Below are 15,888 nucleotides of genomic sequence, written 5' to 3'. Positions count from 1 at the left end.
AGAATGCCTACCAAGAAGATAAAATTCTATAGCTAGCAAAATTTGAGTCCATAGTAGATATGGAAGGGGGGGGGCACTTATTTTGCCTCTAATGATATTTACATACTAGTTCTTTGATATGTGATAATATCCCAGGTTATGAAAGTTTTTATATAACTTACATATTCCCAAAAGGTATTTGCTTTCAATTACTAAAATCATTTTGACTAAATATCTTTAAAACTAGGCAATTTAACTACAAAACAAAGCAGACTTTTCTTGATGGACCTATGGTTATCTATAGTTTGAATCTCCTTCGTAAGGTCTCTGATAGGTTAATAAGAGGAATTAGAATGGAAAGTTAATATATTTATTCTAAAACACCTTTTGTTTGATTGTTTCTTGAATATATATTATGAAATTGCAAACATTTGATCACTCTTGATGAACAAAACCAGCAATTTCACAAAACCAGCAAATTCAGGATAATACTATCCAACTATGATGACATAGTATAAATCTCTTTAAATTGTTCTTTCTGAGAATCAGGCTATCTAACAAAGGATTTTCTGCTGAGAGGACCATAATAACCTAACACACAACACTAACAAAACAAGACAAAATAAAGGCTTACCAAAAAAATTAAAAAAAAAAAAAGTTCACATTAAATAAATTTAAGCTTCAGGTATCACAATATTATAGAAAACAAAGTAACTCAGAACTATTATTAGTTGTAGACACATATATTTATATAAACAATTCCCTAAATTCACTATCAGATTAAAATACAGTAAAGTCAGTATTTTCTTGAACAATTTTAAATTAGAAGAAACAGCTTCCATAGCTCTTCCAAATAAAAAAAAATAAGACAATTTAATAGCTTTTGAGTGTCAAATGAACTCTTCTTTCTGGGTTTCGGAGAAAGCAGTGGTAGTGGTATTATCTTTATCATACCAAAGTAAATGTCTAAACTGCAGTCACTCCTTCACATATGCAATACTTTGAAACTTCAATGAAGAAATAAAACTCAAAAATAAAATTTGGCGTTTGAAAACAGAAGCAGAAAAGTTGTTTGAAGTTGGTGTTAAAGATATGTGAAATGGACGGGGCCCCTGGGTGGCTCAGTCGGTTAAGCGGCCGACTTCAGCTCAGGTCATGATCTCACGGTCCGTGAGTTCAAGCCCCGCGTCGGGCTCTGTGCTGACAGCTCAGAGCCTGGAGCCTGTTTCGGATTCTGTGTCTCCCTCTCTCTGACCCTCCCCCATTCATGCTCTGTTCTGTCTCTCTCTGTCTCAAAAATAAATAAACGTTAAAAAAAATTTTTTTTAAAAGATATGTGAAATGGAGTAATTCTAGAGAAGTTAGTTTTTTAAAAAGATGAATGATAAAGAATTCAGATTTACTCTGATAAGGTAGAAATAGCACCTGATGACAAAAGAACTTCCAGACTAATATTTTCAAATCAGAGACCCCTTTTTATAATTAAAAAATAATTTTAAGTTCACATATTAAAAAAATACAGTATTTTCAACTACATATTCACCTCAGTTCAATGCCAAGAACTTTTTTGTTGATCTTGTTCCAGAAATATAGAATCATTTCCTATTAAATATTTCTGCTGACAAGAGTAGTTAGGGAAAAACTATGTGAGGCAGGGGCTAACTAAGGGAGTGAAGGAAGACAACTCTAAACGTCCTTTTCAAAACTGGGGAGGGGAGAAGTAGGTAGAAAAATGGTGGATGGATAAATATAAATTAAATCACACTAGGATTATCTGCTTTATCTTCTAGAATATCCTATTATCAAAACCCAGAAAATCTTCAATGAAATGTTTGGACCTCAGATTCAAGTTTAACAAGTGTAATAACAAAACATGCAGAGCCAGAGAACTGAAAATAAAGGTCTGGTGTTTCTTGCTGTTGTTGTTGTTTTTCTTTACAGGCAATCAAAATAACACTGTAATATAGCTGTGTCTGAATGAGAGAAGCTAGTCATCTCATTTAATTTCTGAAAGCCAGGAAAGTTGATCCATTGGACTGACCAAAGACAAGGAATCAAGTATAGCCTAAGACATCACACCATCTTCCAACATCAACCTTCCATTATTCTTCTCTACCTAGCCAACACCAAACCCAATACCTGGATTATAAATCTATAGACCAATGTGTTCAACAGATTGATATGAGCTAATGCAGACAATTAGAGAGAGGCAGTGATCTCTAAAAGTAACAAGTAACTTCCTTGGCTCTTCCCTGGTTCTCAGAGAGCACAATTAAATCTGTAAGAGAACTCTGCTGAGACATGGAACTAATGCAATCTCTATTTTATTAGACAGTTAAGGAGGCTTTATGAAAACATCTTCTGCATAGCCAGAAAAAAAAAAACTACATTTATCTCTAACATTTTAAAGTAGGACAATGCTCATGGCAATCTGGCAATTACACTTATTCAATGAATCTAAGAACATTTTAAGAATAATTGTTAAACAGAAAAATTTCAATCCACTTCTCGAAATTCCTTTTACATTTGATAATTATATTAATGTTGGTAAAAGCCAAGAGCTTTTTAATTAGCTATATGGGCCAGTGCTATCACCGCTTTGCTCACTAATTTTATCATGAATACATTTTGTTTAAAGTTAAGGCTAAATAGCTATATTCATATTTAAGAGAACAAAGACCACAGAATTTTGTCATTTTTCTCCTATATACCAGTTTTAAGGTGCTTATGTTAGTGCTTTAGGAGACTTTTCCTATGGAAGAAAAAAAAAGGTCGTGTCAATTATTTGTAACCTTTCTTTTATTTTTATTATCTGTAATATAATTTCCTCCTTAAAATCACTCAAAATTATAAGTGGAAAACAAAGTTAATAACATACCTGAATCCTAGCAATTTAAGCATAGATTTCATTAACAGTACAGGCTGAACTAGTAAATATAGTTCATGGGAAGAATAACAAGAATAAAAGTAAGCCAGAATAATGATTACAAAATGGTCAAGCGACACCCAAATTACAGGCAGGTGGAATTTGAGACACTACCTAAACTAGTCCCCTGTTTCTTCACATCTATTCACAGATGATAAAACCTGAGGTCCCAAGAGGTAAAATTCTAGTTACAAAGCTCACTGAAAACAGAGGCAATACTAGAAACCAGGTCTCCTGACTCAAAATTCTGTGGTATTTAAAAAATAACATAATGTATTTTTACTAAGCATTAGGGAAAGAAATCTGCCAATTCTGAAAAGAGAAAATTATGAAGCTCTAAAGCTTTTAAGTCAATAAGCACAAGACAAAGAAATATTTGCAAGTTAGCAATATAAACAAGGTGACATACAACAAAAACACCAGGGCTACAACAACAATAAAGTAGTTCACCCTACTTCAGGAAATATAAAATAATAAGTTTAAAAATATCACTGTCTTATAAATACTAATATCACTAGTAAATGGTAATCATCAAAATAATGGAACACCGAATCTTCAAAAAATGAATTATTACAAGGTAAAAAACTTATTTATCAGGAAAAACTGGTAACAGTAGCCAATAAAATGAAAATAAATTAACAGCAATGCTAGCATACCAATGAAAATGTCCAAGAAAGGACATAATAGATTTCCTGAGATAAATAATTACTAAAAAAATAATAATCTGAAGGGAACTATTCTTTAATGCATTTATATAGATGGAACTACTTTCTTTTATAGGATGTAATGTTGTACTGCTGTGGGATTTGACTAAAATATAAGTGAAACTTTACTTTCTTTTATCTTTATGGCAACAAAATTTTACTTTCTAATTAGAGATCACAGAATAGGAAATATGCTTATTAACTTAGTATATTACATCTTTGTGAATCCAATAGAAATGTCTAAGAAATGGCTGGTTTTAGGTAGACCTTAGTATTTTCTATCCTAGAAGATTTTGGATCCTGGGAGAAAATTACAATCCTATTTCAGTTTGACTATTAAAGAAGTATAGGATTAAAATTAAATTAGAAAAAAATCCCAGGAGACTGTTTACAGTCAGATGAAGGGTACGGGATGCTTAGTCTCCCTATTCCTTTCCCTAAACCCATACAACTGGAACAAAAAGAGAAGAGAATTAGTTAAATTATGAAGAGATGTCAACATAATTCTTTTCATATAAAATAGAAATGATACAAGAATAATGTATAAATGTGGCTACTAGGAAATAAATGAATATAAACACTTTTTCTTATTTTAGTCAGCTGTAAAAAGGTATAAAAGAAATTAAAAGAAGCATGAGTTCCTTGGTAAATCTAGGTTCCATAAAAATGCTCTTTTGTGTGTTGATGTGCAGAAAAGAATGGAGAAATCCTTACTTTATGTAGGTTTAAAAAAATTATATATACAAACATACAATTAAGATAATTTTAAATAACTTAAAATTTCAAGTTTTGCCATGATGAATATCAGCAAGTTACAGCTATTACCTTTTTAAAACTTGTTCTTAATCAGAAAGAAATAGGCACATGAAAGTCCTCAAAGAAAAGTTAAAGGGCCTACACTCTTCTTTGTATTTTTCTTACAAGTTTCAGTGAAGTCAAGCTCATGTACTTACATAATTCCATCAAAAGAATAATATAATGGAGATCTCAAACTTGCTGTTGAGATTGACCTGCAAATTTAATTGTATACAATTTGAGAGCACACACTGGCTATATATATACTCAAGAGCTAGCACAGTTTCAGGACATACCTACTCTTGAAAAAGAACCTCATTTTCAAAAAGTTAATTGGATTGTTGATTTAAAGATTGTACCAAATTGTACCAAGATTGTACTGGTCTAATTGCCTATTTTGTTGTTGTTGCTAAATACTACTGAAGACCATATCCTTGTTTTCTACAACCCCCAAATTCTAACAAAAACAAATAATATCAGAGCAATTTATAGGTTAGAGAGCATGATAATTCATGTTATCTCATTTGTTCCTTACAACCAAAGTCCAGTGAGGTAGGTTTGGGGCTCAACAATTAACTTATCCTCATTTTACACTGAAGAAATTGAGACTAAATGACCTGTCCTGTTCACATCATAATTATGGGTCTCTGAATCCCAAGCCTAAAGGGATTTTCACTGCACTAGATGATGAAAATCATCCAAGCGATAATACAGGAATATACCTCTGGCATGTCAAAAGCAGTACAAATATCATCATAATGAAATTTTGGTCTGTTACTGTTTTCTAAGCTCTGGCCACCATTTTCTAAAAACATTTTAAGTAGTTCCTTTTACATCACAGGGATATAGCCTCAACTAAGATAGGTATAATTTGTTATATCCAGCTCTTATCACAAAGAAACTAATGAGGTAGGCTAAAATGTAGGAAATTTTTCTAATTTAAAAAGATTTTTAGAATTTTCATACATTTGCTCTAAGAAGCAGCAGAAAAAGAAAATCACTACTAACAAAGGTTTACTTGAATATTTGTTTACCCAACTAGTATACAAAGATTTAATTTCACATAAAGCAACAAGAGCTTAAATACTTCTAAGAATTGGTGTTCACCTTTTAAAATTAATATCAAGTTTTGGTACAAGCTTATGTAAGTATTTCTTGTGTAAGTTATGTATTTATTACTTGCCACATGTTATTCTGGTAAAGCAGAGACTTCATTTCATTCAGTTTAAATTTAGATACTTCAAATTCCTTTGAGGTGAGATTCTCACTACTAAGGGTAAATGTGAGTTGCATAACATGAGTTGTTCATTCGTAAATATTTGTTGAAAAACCTACTCTGTACTTAGCCCTGTGCTAGTTGTTATTAATCAATTGTTCTTTCAAACCAATTATTGTTTTGAGCTTAGTATGATCTTTTGCTTTAATTATTGAATAAATTAAATACAGTATTGCTAAAATCAAAGTACTTTTTGAAAGCTCTTGATTATATATTAACATCTTGGAGAAACTATTATTTTCGCAGTTGTCAGCTGAACAAATAAAATACTAAACATTATCACATGCCAATCAAAACACAAATTAAAGTTAAACATATGGTAAGAAAGCTGTCTCGACTTGTTCAAGTTGGTTTAAGGGAACTGAGACTTTGAAATTGCTGGTTTGCTATAGTTCTTTAATAGTTTCTTAAAAATATTTCTTAATTTAAAGCACCAGTTTGATAAATAACCTGACCCAAACTAAATACTGTTATTTAAAACAAGGGACTGATGATATTAAGTAAATTTCATGGAGCAAAATTAAGATACTGAAAGTAAATGAAAGATCAATATAGCATTTACATATATGCCAACAGGGAGTTTAACAAACAAGAGAAATGAATATATAAAAATCAGGAAGCACAAAAATTAAGATTTTCATAGGGATGTGCACTTAACTGTCTACACTTGGCCTACTTGCACAAGAAAATCAATTAACATTTTGGCAATTGATAATATAATGCAGATGGCGATGGATGACAACATCTTTGAGCTCAAACTGGTACCTTCTATTTTAACTTCTTATTTTTGTTTCTGAATGTTTGTTTTGGTCTTCTCATGCTGTTCTCAGGAGAGATTCTCAGAAAAAAGCCTTATGAATTATTGATTTATTGTATAAACGAGTTGTTCTAAGTCTGGCCTTCAGAGAAACGGTTTACTAATTGTCAGTTATGAGGGAATTTCAAATTCTGCGTATCTTGAGTACGAACTCCAGCTCCAAGGAGAAAGACAATAAAGACAGAGGAAAAAGAAAAACACTTTGGGGCTAAATGTTCAAATATGTCCTATAAAGAGTCAATAATAAACAATAAGATATATGTACTTTGAAAGAAATATGATATACAAATTATTATCAGAAAACTGACTTTTTTTGCATGATGAAGCCTTTTTTTCAACACCTAATTTCTTGGTATTTTTGTTTTAAAGGAGAGAGAAAAAAGTACACATAAATTAAACACATGTCAAGGAATGTACAATAGTAGCCCTCAAATCTCTTAAATCCTTAATCTTAATCCTTTATATTTCATAATGCTTTACAGTTTTCAAAGAGCTTTTGTATGATTTTTCATTTGATCCCTATTCGACAACTTTGTGAGGTAGGTACTTCTCCTCTATCTTCATTTATAAACAAGGGAACTGAGGCTCAGAGCAGTTTACTCGTTAAAGGTAAAAAACTGGCATATGGCAAAGCCAGGCCTCTCTAGAGTCTAGAACATTTTTCAAAGTATGATTCTTGCATTACCTGCATTAAGAATTACGTGTGATATTTTTAGAACTCAGGTTTTAAAGTCCTACCACCTTTGACTTACTGAATAAGAAACTTTAGGAGTGGGGCCCCAGATTCCACATTTTATAATGGAAAATAAAGTGGAGAACAATTGCATATCAGGTAATGATATATAAAAGCACAAAATTGAGTCCGCCTAGATATTCATGTGATATCATATGATGCCATCAGATCACTATCAGGGGGCAAGTTAGTTCAAAACAACCTGAAGTCTGGCTGCAGATTAGAATAAAACATAGAAAACTTAAAAAAAAAACAACCCTACAAATTCTCCTCTGAAAGAGAGGAAGGTGTTGGGCATCAGAGGTTCCCCAAGTGATTCTTGTCTAGTCAAGGCTGAGGACCACTTGTTTAAATACACTTTACTATAAAACACATCCACCATTTTCCAGAATTTTTCTTTCCCTTCTGATCAATTTCATGCCTATTAAAGTTCACGGTTTTATTGTAAATTATTTAAACATTACACAACAGAATGTCAAACATTTTTGAATTGATATTGGTAAGACTAAAAGATACTTCACAGCAAGACTAATCATGCTTCATTTAGTTACAATGGTTTCCAAATACCTCAAATTAATCACCACTTTGGACTTAAGTTATATATATTTCAACTGTAAGGAAAGAATGATCCAGAATCTGAAAATAAGAATGTGGGGGCAGAAAGCTGTAGTCTAGTGGCTCCTGGGCAATGCAAATGCACACAATCAACTCACTGTTAGGAGGGGCCTGGTGGCTTTGGCAAGATCACATCTCACTGTAGAAAAATACAACAATGAATGTAGAGAAAACATTTTGCCATTTTGTAATTGTGGTTCCCACAAAAAAAGCTTATAATGTGTGATGCTTATCTTATTACATGCCTCCACGGAACAGATCTGAACATGAAGTTCTCTATGAATCAATACTACTACATGGAAAAAGGTGGCTACAAATTAAACTTTTTCCACCATGCATATGGTTAAGTTATAAAAACACAGCCAGTAAAAGTAATATTTACAAAAGTAATAAAGACAGCACAATCACAGGGGAAAAAAGATCCATCTCTGTTCTTATTCCATTGCTAATCCTAATCCTGTGTGTCTCTGGATGAAGATTATTTTGATAGAATTTTAAAAGAGCCTTCAATAGACTATTCAGTTTCTTCTGTTGATCTTATATCTTATTAGCTAAAATACCCTTGCTGATTTATCAAATTCTCCTACAGTTTAAAAACACAGTTCTTTTTCACTTAGTGGAAAGAAAACTACAAAGTCCAACTATTCATCTGAGAAATAAACCTTGCATAGAAAATTTCCTTAATTCTGAAATTTTGTTTTATTAATACAACTACCAGAATGTTATCTCACAACTAGTTGATATCATATGAAAGTTTGCTACAAAGCAGTCACCACACATTTAGGATTTTTCTAAATATAAAATAAGTAGGTTTATAAAAATGCTTACCAGACAAATAATCTCTTCATAACCTAGAAATAAGAATTATTTATGTGATGACATAATTATTAGCATTTTTGATGCCTTAATGTTCTAAGGTTGATGCAATATAAAAAGCAAAAATTTACTTTCCCAATGGACACAATCTGCACCTGACTGAAAGCATGGTAACGGTTGAGTTACAGCAATCAGTCATGCAAAGGCAAAGAATAAAATCTGCTTTTTAAACAGCACAAGTTCTCCATCTTAGGACAATTTAAGCACTGGTTCCATCTTCTTCAATAACCCGATTCATGCTGGTACCATGTGTGATGTGAGTCATAGGATTACTACTGAGATCTCTGATGCTGCTATGCCGTGACTGTTCATTGAGCCGATGAGAACTACTGTGTCTGGAGTGATCGGTCAGTCGTGATGTGCTGCCATGAGGGAGCCTCTCTTCCATTCCTCTGTAACTGCAGGGCGTATACCTAACACAGAAGAGTGTATTTTGAAGTAGGTAAGACAACACACTAGAAAATAAAACTAAAAATCTCATGAAAACGTCTCATTAAGCAAAATGATTAGGAAACCAACCAGTGAAAAAGTAACCATCAATTTTTGATGATTTATAGTAATTTCAAAAAGTAGACATTCACACGGCTAACCTGAAAGGGTAAAAACCCATCTAATTAAATTCAGAATGAAGGTCTTACTCATTGCACAGGGACAGATATTAAGGTTAAACAGAGCTGGCTGATACAGAGCTATGCTAAGCATGGATACTTTGCTCATTCAAATGGGAGAGGAGGAACAATGATAGAAGCAACATGGCCTTGTCCCAGGGAGCCTATGAGGGTGGTTATAATCAGTAGTACAACAAAACAAATTTTATTGAAAGACTAGGGTTGGAAGAGGGAGCATATGAAATTAGAGGACAAATTAGTGTAACCTAAAAATAAAAAGGTGAATGAATTGGCAAGCAATGATGACGGTTATGTGCCGACAGCTTCTTTCCAGATAGCCCAGCTAACGGCTGAAGAGCTACCTGTAAATGTCTTAATTACTTTTCATTAGGGCTTGAGGCTGTGAACATCTATTTCATAGAAGCTACATTTACTTAAATATTCTAGTAACATCCTCTGAACATTTGTAGCTATATTCCAGACGAAGCAAATTCTCCCCTTACCCCTAGCCCAAGACCCAGCTTTTGAGTAGTACAATGTATAATGTATGCTAACTGAGCTACACTGCTTAGTGCAGGCAGGCAGTCTTCTCTCCATCACTGTGCTTATCTTGAAAGGCAACAGTGGGAACATCAAAGATAAGAAAACACACGCACACCTCTTAAAGTATTTAATTTAGTAAAACAAAGCCCAAAGAAAATGTAACTGCATATAATTTATAATTTTAATAGATACTAAATTTTACTTCAATACCTCTAAAATTAAAAAGGATTCAGCAGGACATTCCGTCTTAAAATAGTCAGCAAAAGAACGAATCCTGAGCAGCTGAAGATCTACTGGCTGTCAAAAATCATTCCTTTATCATTCCTTCATAATAATTACAAATTTCATGATTCAGTAAGAATCATTTATAAAATTTAAAGATTTTAAAGACTGATTCATACACTAGTGAGGTGATTTAGTTTTATAGAAGTGCTTATCAAATAAAGTTTTCATCAGATCACAGAGTTTAACAATTGAGAAGTCCTTTTATTTATTTTTATTTTTTAAAGATTTTATTTTTAAGTAATCTCTATATCCAACTCACAAGCTGGAGAGTCATATGTTCCATCTACTGAGCCAGGCAGGCACTCCAGAAGTCCTTTTAAAATGATAAAAAGAAAGCATGTCTTTTGCTTCCAGTTTGAATAAAGCAAAAAAGAAAATATGAAAATGAAACGATGCATTGCGGCAACTGAGTGGCTTAGTTGGTTGAGCATCCCACTCTTAATTTCAGCTCAGGTCATGGTCCCAGGGTCATGGGATCCAGCCCCTGTATTGGGCTCTGTGCTCAGTATGGAGCAGGCTTAAAATCCTCTCTTTCTCCCTCTGCCCCTCTCCTGCTCTCTCTCTCACTCAAAAAGAAAAAAAGACAAAGAAAAAAAAAAGAAAAAAAAAGAAAAAGAAAAAGAAAAGGAATGAAAAGATGAATTTCAAAAATTTAAAAAGCTTCTTATGCTAACAGGTAAAAAAGCATTTAATTCTTATCTATTAAAAGATATTTCACATTCAGGGCAAACAGTTTTAACTTTGATTTGCATGTTTGGGTAAACTAATTACATTGTTTACAAATGAAAATATTTCAGAATGAGCTTGTTATTCTAGTTAATAATTATTATTTGACATCATGATTATTGTCCTAAATCAAGTGAAAGATTATTTCCAAATGTAATTTGCCAGCTAACTGGAGATCTTTCACCTCTCAAAATGATTTCATAAGCATCTATTTCAAATGAATTGGCAAACAAAAAAAAGCAAAGTATGATGCAGTGCTTACTAAATGATATCAAAGTAGTTAAAAAATGAAAACCAACCATTATTTAAAAATATGAATTGAGTATTTTCTAAAATAAAACTAAATCTTTGAGTTTACCAAATAAGACTCAAAGAATACATTTTTCATAGAAAAAATTACCATACTGAGTTCTTTTGTCTATTTAAGTGAAATATAAGGCTATTCATGAAATTCTAGAATATGAACAACCTGCCCATGGATAATTAGGAATCAACTACACAGAAAAATAAATTTATAGTGTTTAATCTCAATTGTATATATAGCAATTACCAAGTTTATTTATCTTTTGCCAGTCATTTAAAAAACTGTAACCATCTACTCTAATACACAATATAAAAATGTACATTAATTTTAATATAAACTTAGGCAAAATAATTTGGTTAATTTGCTGAAAAGATAATAAGGTATATTTCCAAAGTCAAAATGAGAGAAACTTAAAGATGATTTATTCTTTTTGGTTCTCTAAACTAGTTGCTACCATTTATATAAATAATTGAATTCATTTGGGTTTAACCAGTATCTCATTATTCATTCTCTAGCTTTCCCTTGTCACCCTCTCATGTCACCTACTTATCACCACATCATTCATTTCCAAACCTCAACCTACTTACTCCTCCACTTCCTTTTCTACCCATCCTCTAAGCCAACAATACTTATAATACACATAATAACAATTACTTATTCTTTGAAGTTGACATACATGTGTAGGTGTGTTTACCTCAGGCTATTTTATTTCATGGAGCACTGAGATCAATAAGTATCCATCAAGGAGTCTACACTAGAGTGAATATGGAGAAGCAGGTAGGTGTGTGTGTGTGTGTGATCTCATAGTCAAGATACCATGAGATGATGAGAAAGTGATGGCCAAAAGATAGTGTTAACATGTAAACTTAAAAACTGACAGTTAAGAAAGAAATCTCTACGAGATGATTTTTGTAATTATGAAAACCCCTATTTAGACTTTTAGGTTCAAGATGGCCTTGGACTCTTCAGATCTGCTATTTTAAAGTTTTTACTTATTTATTTTTGAGAGAGAGAGAGAGCACAAGTGGGGGAAAGGCAGAGAGTGAGGGGGTCAGAGGATCTGAAGTAGGCTCTGGGTGGACAGCAGAGGGCCTGACGTGGGGCTCGAACCCACGAACTGTGAGATCATGACCTGAGCTGAAGGCAGACGCTTAACCGACTGAGCCACAAAGGCTCCCCCAGATCTGCTATTAAGTTCTGGCTATGGCAGAGGGCCTTGCAGTATGAATATTCATGTACCACACACAACACCCTTAGTAGACTGTTGTTTTAGTTTTGGGCCCTGAATTCCTGGGAAATGTGACCCTTCGCTTCCCTTCCTTTCCCTCCCTCCCTCATTCATTCATTCATTCACTCATTCATTCAAAGTAATCTTTACCGCGGGGCTCAAACTCATGATACTGAGCTCAGCATGCTCCACTGACGAAGCCAGCCAGGTGCCCCTAAATGCCCACATTCATTCATTCATTCATTCATTCTTTCTTTTTCTTTCTTTCTTTCTTTCTTTTTCTTTCTTTCTTTCTTTCTTTCTTTCTTTCTTTCTTTCTTTCTTTCTCTTTCTTTCTTTCTTTCTTTCTGTCTGTCTTTCTTTCTTTCTGTCTTTCTTTCTGTCTTTCTTTCTGTTTTTTAAAAAAATTTTTAAGTGTTTGTTTATTTTTGAGAAAGAGAGACACAGAGCAGGGGAGGGGCAGAGAGAGAGGGAGACACAGAATCCGAAGCAGGCTCCAAGCTCTGAGCTGTCAGCACAGAGCTAGTCATGGGGCTCAAACTCACAAACAGTGAGATTATGACCTGAGCTGAAGTCGGATGCTTAACTGACTGAGCCACCCAGGTGCCCCGCCTACATTATTTCTAAAGTCATCTATTCAACAGATTTATCTCTCTCTCTAGATAGATAGATAGACAGATACAGGAAGATAGATATAGAAGATAGAAATATATGCCTAGAACTGTGCTAGGTACTGTGGGGAAATACAGAAATGTCTGTCATCTAGTTCTCATTCTCTAGAAGTTACACATTTAGCTGAGGAAAGACTGCTGTATGGAAAATAGGTCATACCATAAAAATGATTAAAAAGCAATTAACTGCCATGGACATGGGAATTAAGCAGGCCTTAAAGGATGGGTATGATTTTGATTAAGCACAGAGGTAGGAAAGGCCATTACAGGAAGTCATAATCTATCCTCTGGTTCTCATGACAGTATACTTTTATAGATTCTTTCATATGCCAATAAGCTCTTTCTTTGATTCACATCTTGGCTATTCTTCTTGTATTATTATTACTGTAAGTATTTATTAAGGTCTTGTTCTTGGTCTGTTCTTTTTTTTTTTTTGGTTATGTTTCAAGTAATTCTATCTCACAATTTTAATTATCAACTACCTTTTTTTTTCTTTTTAATTTAAATTCAAGTTAGTTAACATACAGTGTAGTATTGGCTTCAGGAGTAGAACCCAATGATTCATCATTTACATATAACACCCAGTGCTCATCCCAACAAGTGTCTTCCTTAATGCCCATCACCTATCTAGCCCATCCATTCCCCCACTCACCTCCCCTCCAGCAATCTTCAGTTTGTTCTCTGTGGTTGAGTCTCTTATGGCTTGCCTCCCTCTCTGTTTTTATCTTATTTTTGCTTCCCTTCCCCTGTGTTCATCTGTTTTCTTTCTTAAATTCCACATATGAGTGAAATCATATGGTATTTGTCTTTCTCTGACTTATTTCGCTTAGCATAATATATTCTGGTTCCATTCACGATGTTGCAAATGGCAAGATTTCATTCTTTTTGATGGCCACGTAATATTCCAGTGTATATACATACCACATCTTTATCCATTCATTAGTTGATAGACATTTGGGCTCTTTCCATAATTTGGCTATTGTTGATAGTGCTGCTATAAACATTGGTATGCATGTGTCCCTTCCAATCAGCACTTCAAATTGTTTTTTATTTTTAAACTTTTTTTAAAAGTTTACCTATTAATTTTGAGAGAGACAGAGACAGTGCCAGTGAGGGAGGGGCAGAGAGAGGAGAGAGAGAATTCCATGCAGGCTCTGCACTGTGAGCACAGAGCCTGATGTGGGGCTCAAACTCATGAAACTGTGAGTGACCTGAGCCGAAACCAAGAGTCAGATGCTTAACCGACTGAGCCACCCAGGTGCCCCAAATTAGCAATTTTGTATCCTTTGGATAAATATCTGGTAGCACAATAGCTGGGTCGAAGGGTACTTCTATTTTTAATTTTTTGACAAAAAGAAGTAAAAAGCATACAAATTGGCATAGAAGAAGTCAAATTTTCCCTATTCACATATAACATGACACACTCTACGTGGAAAATCCAAGACTCCACCAAAAAACTGCTAGAACTGATATGTGAATTCAGCAAAGTCAGAGGATAGAAAATCAATGTACAGAAATCAGTTGCATTTCTATACACCAATAATTAAGCAACAGAAAGAAAAATCAAGGAATCAATCCCATTTACAATTGCACCAAAAACCCTAAGATACCTAGGAATAAAGCTAACCAGAGGTAAAAGATCTGTACGCTGAAAACTATAGGAAGCTTATGAAAGAAATCAAAGACGACACAAAGAGATGGAAAAACATTCTATTCTCATGGATTAGAAAAACAAATATTGTTAAAATGTCAACTACCTTAATGATTATAAATGTCCTTACCTAAGTTCCAGTTCCATTCAGATTAGAAAGACTGAATACCCTATATTTATTTGCCTTCAGAAATTCTCTACTCAGTATCAACTTATTTGTTATTACCATTCATTCACCTTCCATATTTCCTCTAATGTTCTATAATGTCAATTGTCTCTAACAATCACTGTTTTAATTATATGTTGGCTTACACTGTTATGTAATTGGCTCCTAGGTATATGTCTTCTCTTTCTTATAAGATTATGCTCCTAGAATGCAGAAATTAGCTTTCTTCTATATATCCCTTTACACACAGAATGCCACATGCATAGGAGGTGTGTTATAAATAATTGTTCATTCCTTATTGAAAAGGATGAGGCTAATAATGTCCAATGTCAAATAATACTGATAGTTCATAGAGGGTAATGTTGACAAAACATATTCTAAAAGACTCTCAGATCCCCTCCCTCCTTATGAGTATCTTAAGATAGGACCCATAAATTACTGCAGAAACTTCTCAACTGCAATTACTTACAATCTCCTCTTCTCCTATGCTGTTGCCAAAGTAATCTTTCTTAAACACAAATCTGATTTTATTATCCCCAGGCTCCAAATCCAACTATTAAAGAATAGTTTCTTATTGCTGTCAGGAAAAAAATCCAAGTTTCTCAGCATGTTTCATCTGCCCAAGTGTACAAACTATGCTCTAGCCATACTCTGGTACCTAACTGCCTGCTTGACCTCCTTGCCTCCACATATGCTATTTTCCTGTCTTTAATTTCAACTGCCTCCTCTGCATCCTATTCCAAGTAGAAATGCTATCTTGTTTGTGGGGTTTTCTTTGACTTTCTATAATAAGTTAAATGTTTTTCTTCTCTGGGATTTCAAAGCATTTTGTATATGATTTTATTATACCCATTAAAGTGTATTATAACCGATTGTTTACTCTTCTGTCTTCCATCTGTATGTCCTTAACACTTAGAAGAGCACTTCTCTCATACGAGTGTTGAACGCAAGGAAAAAAGCAAAAAAGTGAAAGGATCTTTGAATG

At 33.5% G+C, this 15,888-nt stretch overlaps 1 protein-coding gene across 2 annotated transcripts in view; it reads right to left on the bottom strand.

Moving 5' to 3' along the window:
• Positions 1 to 2,760: 2,760 nt before the first annotated feature.
• The window catches only part of FZD3 (frizzled class receptor 3), a 105,734-nt gene continuing 92,606 nt past the window's right edge, over positions 2,761 to 15,888 (bottom strand). For both annotated transcript variants that reach the window (XM_019440886.2, XM_019440887.2), the window contains one exon: positions 2,761 to 9,134. In XM_019440886.2, the coding sequence (XP_019296431.1) occupies positions 8,921 to 9,134 (214 nt within the window). In that variant the 3' untranslated portion in view covers positions 2,761 to 8,920. The remainder of the gene's footprint in view (positions 9,135 to 15,888) is intronic.

Source organism: Panthera pardus, unplaced genomic scaffold (genome assembly GCF_024362965.1).
Source record: "Panthera pardus isolate Hobbes unplaced genomic scaffold, ASM2436296v1 HiC_scaffold_13, whole genome shotgun sequence".
NCBI classification, from domain to species: domain Eukaryota; kingdom Metazoa; phylum Chordata; class Mammalia; order Carnivora; family Felidae; genus Panthera; species Panthera pardus.
Note: the sequence above shows the minus strand (reverse complement) of the source record. Positions and strands in the feature narration are given on the sequence as shown.